The sequence below is a fragment of the Triturus cristatus genome, chromosome 3_1 (genome assembly GCF_964204655.1).
Source record: "Triturus cristatus chromosome 3_1, aTriCri1.1, whole genome shotgun sequence".
NCBI classification, from domain to species: domain Eukaryota; kingdom Metazoa; phylum Chordata; class Amphibia; order Caudata; family Salamandridae; genus Triturus; species Triturus cristatus.
In genome coordinates, this window is record NC_140583.1 from 487,070,027 (window position 1) to 487,087,133 (window position 17,107).

The 17,107-nt window shown below is 46.6% G+C and overlaps 1 protein-coding gene across 10 annotated transcripts in view; it reads right to left on the bottom strand.

Moving 5' to 3' along the window:
* Window positions 1-17,107, bottom strand: part of TP53BP1 (tumor protein p53 binding protein 1) — a 956,094-nt gene that overhangs the window by 271,256 nt on the left and 667,731 nt on the right. For all 10 annotated transcript variants that reach the window (XM_085644315.1, XM_085644316.1, XM_085644314.1 and 7 more), the window contains one exon: window positions 12,827-13,254. In XM_085644315.1, the coding sequence (XP_085500441.1) occupies window positions 12,827-13,254 (428 nt within the window). The remainder of the gene's footprint in view (window positions 1-12,826; window positions 13,255-17,107) is intronic.

Here is a 17,107-nt window from a genome sequence, read left to right on the forward strand (position 1 = left end):
TCGAAGAGGCAGTCTGATCGGAGGATCGATGGCCATGTTGAGCAGCTCGGGATACCAGACTCTTTGTGCCCAATCCGGAGCCACAAGAATGACTTGATCTTCTTCAGCACTCTGGGCAGAAGTGGTATAGGTGGAAAGGGGTACAACAGACCGCAGCTCTACTTGCGACGAAAAGCGTCCCCGAGCGAGTGCCACCTTGGAAATTCCAACGCGCAGAATTGCTGACATTACGCGTTCTCTTCAGTGGCGAACAGATCTAACCAAGGCTCTCCCCACTGTCATAGAGACCATGCACCACCTCCGAGTACAGACGCCATTCTTGATCCATCATGCACCTGCGGCTGAGTTAGAACGCCCTGGCGTTCAGAGAACCTGCCAGGTGTTGAACCACCAGGGATATGCCCTGATGTTCCAGCCATGTCCAGAGCCTCCTGACATAGGGTCCACGACTCCACCCGGCCCTGTTTGTTGCAGTACCACATGGCAGTGGTGTTGTCCGTGAACACCTGCACTACTCTATCCCCAGACAGAGGGAAGGAATGCTTTCAGTGCAAGACGAATTGCCCAGAACTCCAGAAGGTTGATGTGAAGCCCGTACTCTGCCAGAGACCATAGGCCTCTGATCTCTGACTCCCCCATATTGCCGCCCCATCCCAGAAGAGATGCATCCGTCACCACAGTGTGGTCTGATTGGGGAAGGGAGAGAGATCTGACATTGACCCAATCCTGGTTTGTGAGCCACCACTGCAGTTGTAATGCAGTGCCCACCTAGATCTGGACGCAATCGGACAGATGCCCCTGATGCTGCGCCCACTGGAACTTCAGGTCCCACTGCAGAGCCTGCATATACCACCTGGCATGATCGATCAGCAGGATGCAGGAGGCCAGTAGGCCCAGCAACCTCAGGGTCATTTTGACCGAAACCCGGATAGAGGCTGAAAGATCGGAATCATAGGCCGAGTACCCCGGACTTGCTGTTTGGGAGAATAAGCCCGAAACTGTGCTGTATCCAGAACCGCTCCAATGCTTCTGAGAGGGAATCAGGTGTGACTTCGGCACATTGATGGAGAACCCCAGTGAATGCAGAAGGTCGGCCGTATTCTTCAGGTGGGAGACGACAGCCTGGGGCGAGCCCGCCTGCAACAGCCAGTCGTCGAGATAGGGGAATACTGGAACCCCTGATCTGCACAGATGAGCTGCAACCCCAGCCATTACTTTCACGAACACCCCGTGGCGCTGGTAAGGCCAAAGGGGAGCACGGTAAACTGAAAGTGCTCATGGGCTACCGTAAACCGCAGGTAATGCCGGTGGACCGGCAGGACGGGGATGTGAAAATAAGCGTCCTGCAAGTCCAACGTTACCATCCAGTCTTCCGGGTCGAGAGGGCAGACAAGACCTGAGCAAGCATCAACATCTTCAACTTCTCCTTCCGGAGGAAGCGATTAACGTCCCTGAGGTCCAAGATAGCACGCAGGCCTTTGTTCTTCTTGGGTATCAGATATTAGTGGGAGTAGCAACCACGACCAACTTCTGGCAAAGGGACGTGCTCGATGGCTCTCTTGGCCAAGAGCGCCGTATCTCCCTGGCGGAGAAGGGCCAAGTGCTCCTCCGACATGCGATGGAATGTAGGTGGCATGGATGGAGGGGTAGTCTAGAAGGGGAGGGAGTAACCCCTCCGTACTATCTGCAAAACCCACCTGTCCGATGTAATGTTCTGCCAGTGGGGGAGGTGATGGCGAATCCTGCCACCTACTGGCAACTTGTAGCCCTGGAGGGTCGGACTAGGAAGATTTGGAGGCTGCTGCAGAGGGGGCACTGGTGGACTGGCAAGTCCACTGGCCCCCCTGACCCACGACACTGGGCCTCACGTCCCCGGCCGCGCAGAGGCTGAACAGTTTGCGCAGGCATGTGGCTCTGGGCGGAACGTGCTGGGGCACCCCTTCCGTAGCCACAAAAGGGGCAAAAAGCAGACTGCGCAGGGCAAGAGGTGGTAGCGAGGCCCAAGGATCTGGCCGTAGTCCTAGAATCCTTAAAGCGCTCGAGCGCGCTGTCCGCTTTGTCACCAAACAAGCGATGGCCATCAAAGGGCATGTCCAAAATAATTAATTGGACATCGTCCGAAAAGCCAGTAGACCTCAGCCAGGCGTAGCGTCTCAGGGCTACCGACGTTGAAATCGTCCTGCATAGCGAGTCAGCGGTGTCCAGCCCACATTGTATGGTGAACTTTGCTGCATCTCTACCCGCAGCAACCGCACGGGAGAGCACGGCCCGGGCCTCCTCCTGGCACTGTGGCAGCACCTGCGTGACCGCGTCCCACACAGTGTGGGTGTAACGGCCCAAGAGACATGCGGTGTTCACCGACCACAGTACCAAGCTGGCGGAAGAAAACATCTTCTTCCCCAGGTGATCCAGCTTCTTGGATTCCCGATCAGGTGGAGCAGTAGGGAATGCGCCCTTGGAAGTAGAGGCTTGGACCACCAAGCTCTCTGGGGTAGGGTGTTGGGAGAAGAAAATGGGGGTCACCCAAGGCCAGGTGGTGCCGTCGTCATCTTATTCTAGTACTGATGTCAGTCATTGCCTTACCTATTATGTAACGTTGTGCCTTATAGTTTTGTATTGAATTTTTGAAAATATTTTTTATTTTTGCTCACATATATGTACAATCGTACTAGCTTACCATGTTAGCCTCCCTTACCTCAACGTTCTCTTACATTTTTTCCCCTTCCCATTAATGTGAAGCGCTCCGATACCCTTCAGGGTCTTATTCGTGCTATACAAAACTTTTTAAATAAATAAAATCTAAGCCACGTGTGTGTTCTAAGAAGCACTCTGGTATTAATAACTCTAGCTGCTCTATCTGCTGCATCTAGGGAACAGAGGATGGAACTGTTGGTAAATGCCTGCCCTTATGTGACAGTTTGTTGGCCTCTTTTGCAGTATTCCTCGGGGAGGTGCTGTCAGAGTTCTTCTATTTCACATCAATGGGCTCTATCATAGTGGGCTAGAAGGGTTTGTGAATTGGCAATACACCAATGATTGCCTGCTTGAGCTGCAACTCTTTTGACAGCCGCTTCTATGTGATTGCTTTTCTTTTTAGGAGGCGGAGTGTCCCCATTAGCCTGACTGTTTGTCCTTTTACGAGCAGTAGTTGCAAGAATGGTGTCCGTTGGAACCTGACTCCGTTTAAAGAGGGGGTCAGAGGGAGACGCTTTGTATTTTTTGTCCACCCTTGGGGTGATTACCCGGACATGGACAGGCTCTTTGAAAATGTCCTTGGCATGTCTCATCATTCCAGGAAGCATGGGCAAATACTAGGTGCACTTTTGAGTGGAAGAGAGGGTGTCAAATAGAAAATCCTACTTTAGAGGTTCTTAATGCAGCTCAAAACTATGTAAAGTTGCTGCCCTAGCGATAACCAGATGAAAGGAAGTGACATCTTTAAGACAGGAGGGACGAGCTAGATATAAATCTGAATCGTTGGGAGTAGTGGGATCAGTGTCATACACATCCCAATGGTCAGGATCCCATAATGGCCATCCTAAACTCCTATGGTCTGAATGTTGGTGACGCTTGAGGTAAAGTATCAAGTGGGTCATGTGCTGGAGACAGTGGTGGAGGAGATAGTGATGGTGGTTGAGGAGAATAGTGAGTAGGACTGGTGCCTTTATCCTTTGTCTTCTTTTTGGGAGGAACAGGAATGCCTTGTGTCTCCTCAAATGTTAATTTCCACTTTGTTGGCGGAGACGCAAGAATCCAACCAGCTCCTTTTTTAATTTGAATCTTTCACTGACGAATGTCCATCTTTTCCAGAATGGGTTCGACAGGACAGATGGAAGCCGATGAAGGTCTGGAGCCTTTTGGTTCCGATGTTTTCAGTATAAATACTTGGAACTATGTTACTTGCTTAGCACCAAGGTAGATGGGGTCGATTGCATAGTCGGCCCCGAAGGTCGGGTCGATCTCGAAGTCTGTTCTCTGTCAGAAGAGGTATATGTCAAAGGCTTAATCTTGGAATCAATTTTCGGTACCGGGCCAGAGTGCGGGCATCCAAAACAGTTTTTCGGTTCCGATCAATGACCCAAAGGCAGTGGCGGTCCGGCGATGTCACATAGTGGGTGTGGAGAACATTTGGTGGCCGACTTGGCTGGAAGAGGAGGGACTGGGGTCACATTACTCACATGTTAACAGGATGGGAGATCATGCATCTCCATATCCAGCTCTATGTCAGAGCCAGAGCTTTTATCGATAGAGAAAGCTTCCTCTTCTTTAGCAGTTGACTCTTCCTGTGCGTGTTCTTTGCCGACAAGTATAGGAGTGTCATCCTCGCTCCTTTGAGACATTTCCAACCGACGAACCCTTTGATACCGAAGGAATTTCTTGGAGCGAAACGACTTACATGCATCACAGTCGACTTCATTATGGTCAGGTTACAGGCACTGGTTGCACACAAGGTGTTGGTTGGTGTGCGAGTGTTTTCATTGGCAATGTGGGCAAATCTAAACGGTATAAGTACCATTCAAAACATCTTCGATGGAAGCAGTGACACACTGGAGGGCAGGCTCAAGACGGGCGGCACCCCAAAGGGCGGTCGGTCGAAACCCGAAGCGAAGAAATTCAAGTGCAGCACGGAAGTGGAAATGCCCGATCATAAAAAATACCATCAGAGACAGTAAAGTAACCAAAGAATCATACCGAATGGAATTGAGACACGGAGCAGAGGCACACATGACCAAATCAGACGACGGAGAGAATACAATCTAACAAAGGAGTCAATGCCTATGTACAATATCACCAGTCTCGTGACTCAAAAGGCTTATGCGAAGGAAAATAACTTGCACAACTCGGAAAATAACTTGCACAACTCCAGACCCAAAAAAAGATGGCAGTAGTATGCAGAACATGTGTACCTACAGCCACACATACCACTGAACCTAAAGCTTCTGTTCCATCCCCATGAAATTAAATATATACTTCATACAGAACTATGGTTAGGACTGATTTTGTGCCAAAAAGCCGTGAGGGAAAGCTACACAGTGTCCAGAGAAGGGTGTTGCTTAAGGAAGAAGATGTCTTTGCTACTTCTTTTTCCACCACATGTAATCATAGATCTATATTAGGAATAAAATATAATTGGGAAGGTATAATACAATACAATGCCTCTTCCAAGCAACTAGAATACAGATGGATCAGTGTGCTTCTAAAGAGAGATTAAAGGGGCAATACAGAATAGAAATAAAGCTGTTCATTGCACCCAGTTCTGTATGTGTAACAACCACCAACCGTAAGCCACTAAAGGGCCAGAGGAATGTAAATGTATTAAAATGTTTTAAAAATTAAAAAGGCCTTTTTTGCGAAAACAAGAAGGAATTTGTCAACCCACTATTTGAATGGATAGCAAGAGTGAGCAATCTCTATAAAAAGGAACAAGCATTGGCATAGCCAATAGGTCTCGCCTTTGGGACCTTATAAGTGATTAGGCATGCAGTACATTAGCCTGGGTGCTAGGCCGCTAGGAACTGAAGAGCTATACAATTGCTACACACTGGGTCATGCAGTCTGGTTCAGCAATACTTGTTGTATCCCATGTTAAAAATAGCTTAGTTCTTAAATGCCTAATATCGCAGATTCCAGACATGCAGAGTTCTCATGGCCGCACACATGGTGTGAAAACCTCACTCAATTTTTTTTCCTTTTGCATTGTAATATTGGCAGCCCACAGCAATAATAAATGTTATTGTTGCTCCATGTAATGTTCAAGGGGCAATAAGCCAGGCTCATGCAGCAACCAAATTAAACAAAAGGATAACAATGGAAAAAGCACAACTACAAGTACCAGAATGAAAAGCGCACAACAAAACTTGATGCAACTGACCTCGGACAACTTGAGATCTGTGCCTCAGACCTTCATCTCTTTTAGAAGCACAAGCTTTTCACATAATTTTTGAATTTCTCCCTGGTGATTCACCTTTTCTACGTGCACCGTCACTTAAAAATGTGTACACTTAAAAGGTTACTGGAGGGAACATTGCAGTGGCTGCCCCATCCAGCCCAACCTTCTTAGGGCTTTGCAGCAATGACAGTAAAGCATCTTTGAAGTCTGCAGCAGGGACTCGCATGACCTGGGAAGAGGGTGCAAATGTGCTGAGAGGGGCAGAAGCTGTCCAATTCTCACAGTACTTTGTGTGTAACACGTTAAAAACACCCAACTCAGAATCTATTGCCTTCATTTCACTAAGTGTGATTAAAGTTAATGTTTTCTTGTGGGGCTGCTACTAGTAACACTGCTCAGTGGGTTAATGGCCTGCCGTCCAGATCCATATGGCACTTGCGGGTAACAGAGAAGGCACTTAGTGGGGCCAGTTCATCTTTCATCCTACTGATGTATGTAAACTCGGTTGGGTGATTAAGTATTGTATTTATTCAATTATTTTTGCATCCTGCATGCACTGATCTCAGGTTTCAACCAAGTGCTTTCGAAAATAACGTGTGCGCAATTTTTTCACGCAAACAAATTTTCTCGAATATCCTAGTTTTTGCACCTTATGAAGTTGAATCGTTTCCTGATTTACATTTCCCTTCACCCAATGCATTTTTGTGAGGCAGAAGGATACACCCAAAGAGCAAATAGCATTAAGTGAGAGGTGAATGCCCCAGTGAGCTGATCCAAGGTATGATTGACAAAGGCTTAAGCCAATGGCTGAAAAAGGCTGGGTGAGGAGAGCAGATGGTTGATGGGGCAGACACAATGACCAGATTTTTACATACTTAAACTAGTGGCTCTGGTTGAAGTCTCAGCTGTCAAAAGCCAGACCTAAAAACGCTAGGGGGCAATTCCGTGTGTGTGCTTGCTTAGATGGAAACTATAAGTCAAGAGAGGTGCCTAAGGCTTCACTGCTCTTTGACATCACGCCCAAAGCCGCACAGAAACTTATTTGCCAGACGGCACTAATAAATATTTTCAGAAATCACGCAAGGATTTCTTGATCACACACACCTTTTGGACCCTGCTATGGGGGCCCTTAAAGCAGGGCTCTACAATTTTGTGGTTCCGATGAGCTTTAGACAACAAACGCTTGACCAAATTGTCGATTTTATTTCATTTTTTATTTCTCCTCAGAAGCTACCATTTTCTTCAGAATATGGGGCTATTTTGGTATTTCGCCACTGGGGAGTTCTGGAGTAAAGAGCAACAATTTACCACTGAATCTACAGCTGCCGATTTTAGACCGGGAAAGCAGATTGGAGTCCCGGCATCAAATCTACAACCTATGATTGTGGGCAAATCACTGAGTATCCCTCCCTTTGCCTAAAAATGAATGTGACCGCGTGCAATGTAACCTGCTCGCGCACAGCGCTGCAAAAACATTCGGATTGAGTTTACGCTATGTAAAACATTTTTAAACAAGCGGCTCGGGGAAAGAAAGAGAGACTGCAGCCTGGATTTTATAGTGCAAAATAAGTAATTGGTTAAGGGAACGGCAGAGACGCACGTACAGCCTGGACCGCCGTCCACTATTGTAACAAGCTGCTAATTAAAACAAGCAGCCGAACCAGCTGTGTGGGAGAGCTTGGTGGGAGGGGGAGAGCATATTGGAGTCCTGGCATCAAATTTACAACCTGTGATTCTGGGCAAATCACACACTATCTCTCCCCATGCCTAAAAATGAATGTGACCGTGTGCAATGTAACCTACTTGCGCACAGCGCTGAAAAAACTTTCAGGTTGAGTTTACGCTATGTAAAACTAATTAAAACAAGGGGCAGTGCGGCGACCCCGAATGCGCTAATTGAAGAAACAAGCGGAGCAGCGCGGTGAATAGACCTCTCAAATGCTCGCTAGTTTACGTTATTATTGTAATTCATTTATTAATAGAGATGTTGCGGCTGGTCGTGGTACACTGAGGGGTTTAAGCCGTGCTAGTGAGTCCGTTGGGTGGCGCCTGTGTCCCCTGCCTGGTCACCTGGACACTATCCTAAATCTATGCTATGATGCAATAGTATCTCACTTAAGTGCCTGTAGCTGTAAAACAGCTGAAGAGGGGGAGTAGGGCCCCGCGTAGCATCTCCAATCAGCAGGGTCTCGGGGGCAGAAGTTGGGCTCATCACCTACTCCATGACACCCTCAGAAGATGCGCCACGCCCTTCCACCTTCACTACCCATCTTACCAGCAGGGATTGTGTGTTGCGTGCGGCAAGTGCTGCGAGTGGCAAGAGCCAAACCCTCCTACTGCGAATGGTTTACTGAATCTTGGGACTTGACTTGTGAGACGAGAGGCTGGAATTATATTTTCGTAGCAGTCCCCAAGGTTCTCTAAAAATGAAAACGAAAGCCTTGTTTGTTCTCAGACTGTGCGTCAAGGGCTAAAAGGGACGCTGCAGAAGGTTATGTAACTGCTTGTCTTGGAAATGGTTAAAAATGTCGATCTCCTTTGCTGTTTTGACAAACTCCTGACGGCCTGTAGCATTTGGCAGCTGTGGGTTCTGTGGACAACAGCTCGCTGAGTACCTGCGGGGCTCCCTGTTTACAGAAGACGATGAACAGTCCGAATCACGCTGGCTTACCCCAGACGCACTTATATGCACATGTTATTTGTACACCGAGTCCCATCTTTGAGCAATTGTTGCCATCGGGGCAACTCCTTAAAGAAAGCAAGGCTGGTTGAATAAACTCGCCATTCCCACCTAAAACAAGCCATGAACATCAGAGACCAAGACATTGTGAGGCAGTATGGGAGATGGTTCTTTAACGATACATTGAAACAGGGTGTAGAATTTGCAGTAGATGTGGTCAAGTTACCAGTTCAGTGGCCATGTTAGAACGCAAAGAACTCGTGGTAGTTTGCGATTGGTGTGCGCGCCACAGCGAGACATCTGTTTTCTATTATCGCGCACGCGTCTGGGCACGATAATTTAAGCCAGATGTCACCCTTGCAGGTAACCGCAAGCAATAGGCCGTGGGCAGAGCAAAGGCGGGACATGCACCCGCCTTTGCACAATTGCGTGCTGTCTTTCTTAGAAAGACGCACGCAAAGGCCAATAGCCTGTGAGAAAATCAAAAACACACGCAGGAGCGTGTGGTGAGCCCTTACAAGAAGTCTCGCCAGAGCTGCGCATGCGCGCTTCCGAGGCGAGACCTAAAAACATGAGTACGCAAAAATAGCTCGAGTAAGTGATATAGGACTATATTAGACATTCTGACTGACTGACTGAATATTTATAAAGCGCACTACTGCCGAGGCGTCTTGGCATTGAGATGTGAGCAATCCAGGAGAAGCTAACAGATCTAAAGCTTGGTGAAGAGCCAAGTTTTTATCATTTTTCTAAAAGGAGTCCTGCTAGACTGTAGTCGCATTTGTACGGGGAGGGAGATCCACAGTTTAGCCACTTGGAATGAGATAACCTTCCCTCCCCACCTAACTCTTCTTATCTTGGGGAGATGTACCAGTCCAGTGTTAGTGGACCTTAGGCAGCGTAATGGCACATATCGGGGAAATAATAGTTGTATATCCTCCGCACCTCCACCATATAGGGCTTTATGTCTTCATGACTGACCTGAAAGCTTCAACAAATACAAATAAAGACAGCTCAATTAATATAACAGAGTGTAGGGAAGTGCCTCTTTTTGCATGGCTACCCCTCACTTTGTGCCTGACATCTGATGCAACCTCACTTGATGTGCCCTGGGTCCCTGCCAATCGAGTTCCCAGGGCTTGCGTTCTTTCCCAAGACTGTACCTTTGTACCCACAATTGGCGCATCTCTGAGCACAGGTAGGCCCCTTGTAAAAGGTACAGTGGCTACCTAGAGCACTGTGACCAGGGAAGGCCACTAAGGACTGCAGCACCTGTTGTGCCAGCCACCCTTAGGGGCACTGTACCTTAACACCCACACACTGTCATTGCAGGATGGGAGTTTTGGTGCTGGGAAAAGTGGAGAGTCGACATGGTACACATCCCTGTGTGCCATGACTACAACCCACTGCCTGAGGCCTAGGTAAGTCACCCCTCTAGCAGGGTGCACTAGCCATCAGGTGTTGGTACACTGGCATGAGCCCTGAACCCCTACAACGTCTAAGTCCATTCTTAGGTATTGTAAGTGTAGTAAAACCATTAAGAGTATCTAGTCTGTGAGTTGGTCATTACGAACTCCACACCTCCATACACTAATTCACCACTAATCCATTATTGGTTCATGAGTAGCGTGCTACTCGCCGAAAAAGTGCTTCGACGCCTCACCAGGAGTAGTAAGTGCTATAAAATATTCAATTACAATACAATAAAATAATGTTTTTGCTAAAAACTTCGAAGTTTGGTATCAAACTACTCAGCACATTAAACCCACACTGATGCCAGCGTGGGATTTAATGTAAAATGCACTAAGAGGGCCTTTTACAGATGCCCCCTGAAAATCGACCAGCCCTGGTGTGGTTCCTAAATGGCAGACCGCCATTTGTCACCACCAGACAGGTTTCTGGACCCCTGGGTAGAGCGCCTCCGCTCTCTGAGTCCACAAACAAAAGCCCATCCTATGCAGAGGTGTCATGCCTCCTCCCCCAGGATGGGCTGGGTCCACGAAGGTGAAGCTTCAAAGGCCTGCCGCCTTTGGAGGCAGTCCCTGCCTTTTGCTGCCCCCAGCAACTGGCTCCCACTGGTTCTGGCTCCCACTTTGAGAAGGAGAATGGGTGGGAAAATCAAGCTAGGAAGAAAGCTGTGCCCACCTTTGCCAACCCCTACCCTCAGGTGAAGCCCACATCTCAGTCACCTCCATCTTGAAGATGAGAGGCTCATGCCCCCTCCCACTGGAGGGTGGCATTATAGGAGTAGTACCCTCCCCAAAGAAGGGAATTATTGGTCCCGGTCTGCACACCCCTTTAATACCCCTACATTTAGAACTTAGGGACAACGCTGAACCTTGCGCCCTCAGATTCAAGGAAGAAAGAAGAAGGACCGAAGAGCTGGTCTGACCCAGGAAGAAGAGGACACCTACTGCTTTGTTCCCAGCCCTACCGGCCTGTCCCGCCTCCGACCTGCCTGCAGCGAAGAAACCGGTGTGTGCAGCAGCAAACAGCCCCCCAGAAACCGAAGGAGCTGCCCTGCACTCACCTTACAGACTCAGTCTCCAGTGAGCACCGGATTTGCTCAACAAAGACTCCAACACCAGAATCCGGATTCCGGGAACTCAGCGATTCTACACCACTATGCACCAGACGCCGACGACCCGAGTTCAAGTGGCCCAACACCACGAGGAGGTCTCCCCAGCGATCCTGACCTGGGGATCCCCGACCTCCCTCAAGCCTCAAGACGACACCTGCAGCCTTAACCTGAAGGGTCCCCCCCGTCCGTGACCGGAGCTGGTAAGAAAACCAGATGCCAGAAGACACCCCTGTACCCGATGGCCCACGGCCTTGGGTGGCCCAACAGACTGTTTCCAGTCATCCCACAAGAACCCAACGTACCTCTCCATCCGATGGTCGCCTTCAGGAAGTCTCCCTGCCCAAGCCTGCAGCAACTTTGCAGAACCGAAGGTCCCGATTGGAATCCACAGGTGACCCAATGTCTACTTGACAGCGGGCACCTGGCTGCCCCAGTGCCGCTGGTGATGCAGCTCCAGTGCTGATTGTTGGCTCCTGCAGTGCTGACCTTAAACCTAGGAGCCTTGCTCCCACACCTGAGTTGCCTACTCGTAAGCAGTCCCTAACTGAAGGCTCTCTTAGCCCCATTGGCCAACATTCAGCCCCCGAGCTCTGCAACCGCTTGTCCCAGTGAAGCTGGTGGTGCAACTCGAGTGCGAACCTAGACCTTGGGGAACCTTTGTCTTAACCCCCAAAACTCCCACTTGTAAGACGTTTACTTACCTGTCAAACCAACAACCATTTTTCTCCCATAAGAACCCATGTTTTAAGATTTTGGGCCTAAAATGTTCTAAGTATTGAACTGTTGTTTTGTATGGGAAAAACAGTAACTTTAACTCAAGCCAAGAGAAGTCTTAATCACCTTGTATTGTGAGATCCTTATTTGTTGTATCAAGGTATACCACCTCAGTACTCTAAAAGTAACTGAAAAGTATTCTAAAAGTAATCAAATCATTGTGTAATGTTAACTGCTTTCTGAATCGCCACCAACCTGTAGCTATTGCAAAATAATTCAATCACAACTGCATTTCATTTTGAGGTCCTGCATTTGAGAGTATATGTTTCTTACCAGTGCCAATTCCTGCTTGGTTCTAAAATAAACCATTAGTATACCTTTTTTATCCTTACTCAATTGGTCTGGATTCAGTCTCTGAGTTAGTGCATCAGTCTTGATTGAGAGAATACATTAAATGCTTAACACACCCTCTTGATAAGCCTAACTGCTCGCCCACACAACCACAAAGAGAGCTGCTAGTACTTACCTAATTTAGCCTCTGCTATACCTCAGGGGACTCCCTGGACTCTGCGCACACTACACCTTACTTTGGTGTAGTATATACAGAGCCAGCTTCCTACAAGATAGGACAACACAAAAATCACAACATTTAAATAAACACTTGCAGCCAAAGTTTTCAATTTTACATATGGTACAATAAACTGGCAATTACATGGCGAGAAAGAGTGAGGAAATTAGGCCAAGTAAGCTGGTGAGTATGACCAAAGCATCAAGTAAAGCTGACCTTTGGTTTGGCTCACCAGTTCTAGTGCTCACTGAAATCTGGAGTTTGAATGGCCCACATGTTTGAAGGAAGGCTTGGAGAGAAGCAGCTAGTTTTAATATTAAATAGTTATGGCATTTTCCCAAAATAAAAATATACAAGTAAAATATAAGGATGCAAAGTCTTTAGTACTTTTACCTGCACTGAAGTACTCGTCATCAGACAGTGCAGTCACTTCCGTTTCCAATGGAATGGGATCACACAGCAATATGTCTTTGCCCATTACATCACATTCATAGCCATCATCGAAGAGCAATTTGTACTTTCCAGCCCCAATATCCTGGGTGATTGCCCCCGAATAAAAATATCCATTTGATGACCACTTGGCCACGACTCTAAGCCCAACAAAACTGCTGGCAGGTGAAGAGTCTGAAATGTCCGAGTGCTTTTCAGAAATTTGCAGCGGTATTTCAGGAGAGTTACTTCGACGTACAGAGGATTCTCCAGGACCGGATTGGTCAACACCTTCTGATGGGCAGGCGGCAATACATGTATAAGGTTCCTCATCAGGAGAGACTGTAGTTGAGGTATCATCAACACACATCTGTGCTGTTAAACCCACTTCCCTGAAAGCATAAACAAATAGCACATTGACATTCGAAATGGTTTTATGGGGACCTGGGCATTTACATTGCATGGGACGATAGAAGGTTTCTTTAGAGAAATAGCATAAATAAGAGAGAAAAACAGAGAAAAGGGTAGAACCAAGAAAATGGTTTGTATAAACTGGAGAACTTCAATTAGTCCACAAGGAAATCAGGCAGTAAAATAATTTTAAATAAACGCAGGGAGAAGTATGGAGGCACCATACACAAGTTACACTTTCTTAGGCACCCAATCTCCACACTGACGGAGTGACCTGGTTGCAGGAAAGTGTATCAGAATATTCATTGCACAGCATAATGATGTAACCAAAATTGCATGTGAACGTTACTAACAACGTTACCAGATGGTTTACACGCTCCCTGGAAGACCAGTCTCACAGTGTGAGACGAGCCAACTCTTCCCCAACAACCAAGTTGACAAGCACAGTTTCACAAGGATGATCTTTATTCCTTGCCATTGAACAGCTACATAAAACTACTATTGAACCTACAACACTATAACCAACTTTAATTCCCATGTGGATAGCGGACAATTTTCCTCAGTGACAACTCCTTCTAGCCAAATTGAAACAATACCTAACTGCTTCAGAGCATGAAAGTATGGATAGAAGACAATAGTTTCAAGTTAAAATCCCAAGGTTAGTGGCACCCTACACCCATCCCCTACTTTTTGTTAGTAAAATTGTATCAGTCAAAATTAAAATACAAAACTTGGAGTCATTTGAGAGGCTAACCTTAAGGTCAGACTTCTAATACAACTATTCCTCAGCTAAAAGCATTACAGTTGCAGGATATTATTTATGTGACCGTGACAAACTCAAGGGACCCTGATATAATATTTATTCCAGAGTGATCTTTATGAATTGTTTGCACAAAATTTAGTTTATTCTTCACTGATTGCATTCATCCCTCTATGGTGCATGTATGGGAAGAAAGTCAGTTTGAAGCTAGCAAAGATGATTCCTGAATTCCAAGATAGGTTCTATAAAGGAAAAAAACTTATTGACACGAGGCCAGAAAAACCTACAGAAGTATTTACAAGAAGAGTGAGCGAATTAAAAGCGTTTAAACCCCAATGCAGCTATATTCCCTAGAAAGAGGAGGAATAATGTGACAGGCAGCAGTAAATATGCCTGTGGTGAAAGAGAGTGAGAGATGTTGCTTGGGACAAACTAGATACTAGCATGTAAAAACCATATATTTAAATATGTCTCCTGGAAAATTGCTGTTGAGGCATCTAACGGAAGATGGGAATTTTATCGAAATGTATCCCATTTTCGCATCATAATGCTCCAAGAAATATGACTTGTAGAACTGATTGATTGAGCTACACAGGTTTATTTCATTTATTGTGCAAGCATAAAGAAATACTATATGGGCCTAGCTGAGGTCTATTAATTTGCTTCGAAAATTGGTCATTTGGTAAAAATGGTCTTTCAAAATTAATTTGTATTGTGGTCATAACAAAGAGCTCCATTTTGGAAACTTGTCTCATAAGTCCCCAAATCAATCATCAGAGGAACTTGTGAGTTTGGGAAGTAACTGATTGAAGTGTGATTTAGCCTTAATTTCCCTTAAGAAATTAAAACTATGACTGAGATTAGAGACCAATACAATATGTATATGATAAAAGAGTAATAATCACTAAGGGATAGCTGTTCCTATAGAGAAGAGGGTAGATCATCCTATTATGGTTGGGAAAGTGTGAATCTCTCAGTAAGGTTGGATATTGGAAAAAGTGGGGATATTTCTCCTTTTGGACATAGTGCCCTCACACACCCTTGTGAGTGTCATGCTTCATCATCGGGCGTTGCTCCTCGTGGGGGTGGCGCTGCTGTCCCCCACGGGCCCCGCGAGAGGGCTCTTTAGTGGAGATCTTTCAAGGAGATGCCGCAGTTGTGCATGCGGGTGTGTGGGCCTAGAGAAGTGAGTGGGTGGGTTAAAATGATCTTCAGTGGTACCCAGAACCTAGTTTTATTCAGGAGTCCCGAAGCCAAGGTTAAAATATCTATAGGATGTGGAGAGCCTCCCTAAAACAAATGTGGAGGAGGGGTGAGTATTTTACCGCTGCTCTCGCATCCGTGAAGTAAAATGTGAATGAAAAGTGTTGTTTAGGTCAGTTTAGGCGAAATTCCCCCACTTTTTCCAATATCCAACCTTACTAAGAGATTCACACTTTCCCAACCATAATAGGTTGATCTACCCTTTTCTCTATAGGAACAGCTACCCCTTAGTGAATATTACGTTTGCCTTTGGGAGCTTGGGTACTGGACCTTCCATTTTTAATTTGGCTCCTTGTCTCTCCTCTCCATTACGCTGTGTGATAAAAGAGTGCCAGATGAATATCTCAATAAATGCAGGCTTAACATTGTCATGCTGGATTTATACATGAAAGAAAGATCATAATGGAAGTATTCTGGATGACACATCCTGCAAGGTCCTGAAGATCACAAGCTGGTTCTTTAATTAAGTTGTTACATAAATTGGACAATACCAAAACTGGTGAAGCGACCTTAGAGTAATGTTGCCCAGTGACTATGAAAATCATTCACAGGAGACACTATGATAGCAAAATAGAAGACAGTTATGTGTGGTAAGGCTAAAGACCCATACAGGTGATACATTATATATCTAGTGACTGAGGAAGAAAGAATCAAAACAAGGTTATCGCACTGGATACTACTCTGATGGTTTATTGCAACCCTTTCTCAGTGTTTTTAAAGCTAATGTAAAGGAATTTAACTTTAACTACAGTTCTTCGGCACTGGTTACTTTAACAGATTCACTTGCTTGAGTTATCTCCCAACGTTAGCCTGGGAATCCTTGGTGGTCACGGTTATCAGAACAGTATTTCAATTCAACAACTGACAATGCAACAAATGAAAAATCTCTATAGTATACAAGTAATGCATGAACCTAATTTCATGACCTAAATTCATGACCTGAAGTCTAGCCAATCAGGTGGACGGCTCTGGGTTTCTGGATGCGGATGTAGAGGGAGCACTGCTCCACACAGGCATGTTAGTCCCTACATCTCGCTCTTCCACAGACAATCATATGTGCCTATGACGAGGTGAAGCAGATCCTGATGGCTGGATTGTGAAGGGAACTGATTCCCCACAAGCTGCAACAACCGGGAACCGGCACAGACGCATGGACAAGTGATTTGCAGCTTCGCAGATACTCCAGTGGCGCCGCTTTCCTTCTTTCAAGATGGTGCAAGCAGACAAGCCCAGCTGGGAGGCATCAGCATGAGCCGCAGCACAAAAGGCACTTCCTTTTCGATCAACAGGGAGGCAACCGCATGCAATGGACCCCCGCCCTCTGATTTTGAACATTGCCGGTGAGTGTGGGGGTGCCCGGGGCTACATATTCAGCTAGCGCTCAGCAGCTTAACGCCCCAGTGCATTGGGCTCGTGGCTCTCCCTCCCCCTTTCTTGTTCTCTGGGAGCAGAGCCATTTCTGATGCTCGGCCCCATCCCAAGAGCTAAGGGCATCCCGCCCGGCTCCTGCTTTATATACTTGAAGATATTCTGCCCTCCCCCCTTGCACTTGATCTATGAATGAATACACGCCCAGTATTCACCAAGTTGCTGACAAGTTTGCCTGACCCTAAAAGGACAGGCAGGCAGCATCTCGTCGGCCGCTCAGCCAGCACTCAATATGCTTACATAATCTTCCTTTAGGATTAAAATCTAGTTGCTGATGAGTTCGCCTGACCCGAAAATGGCAGCTGGGAGACACCTCGTTCGAAGTGATAGTCACAGAACCAACCTCTCAGTGACATCAGAATTCTCCCCAACGCTGTTCATCT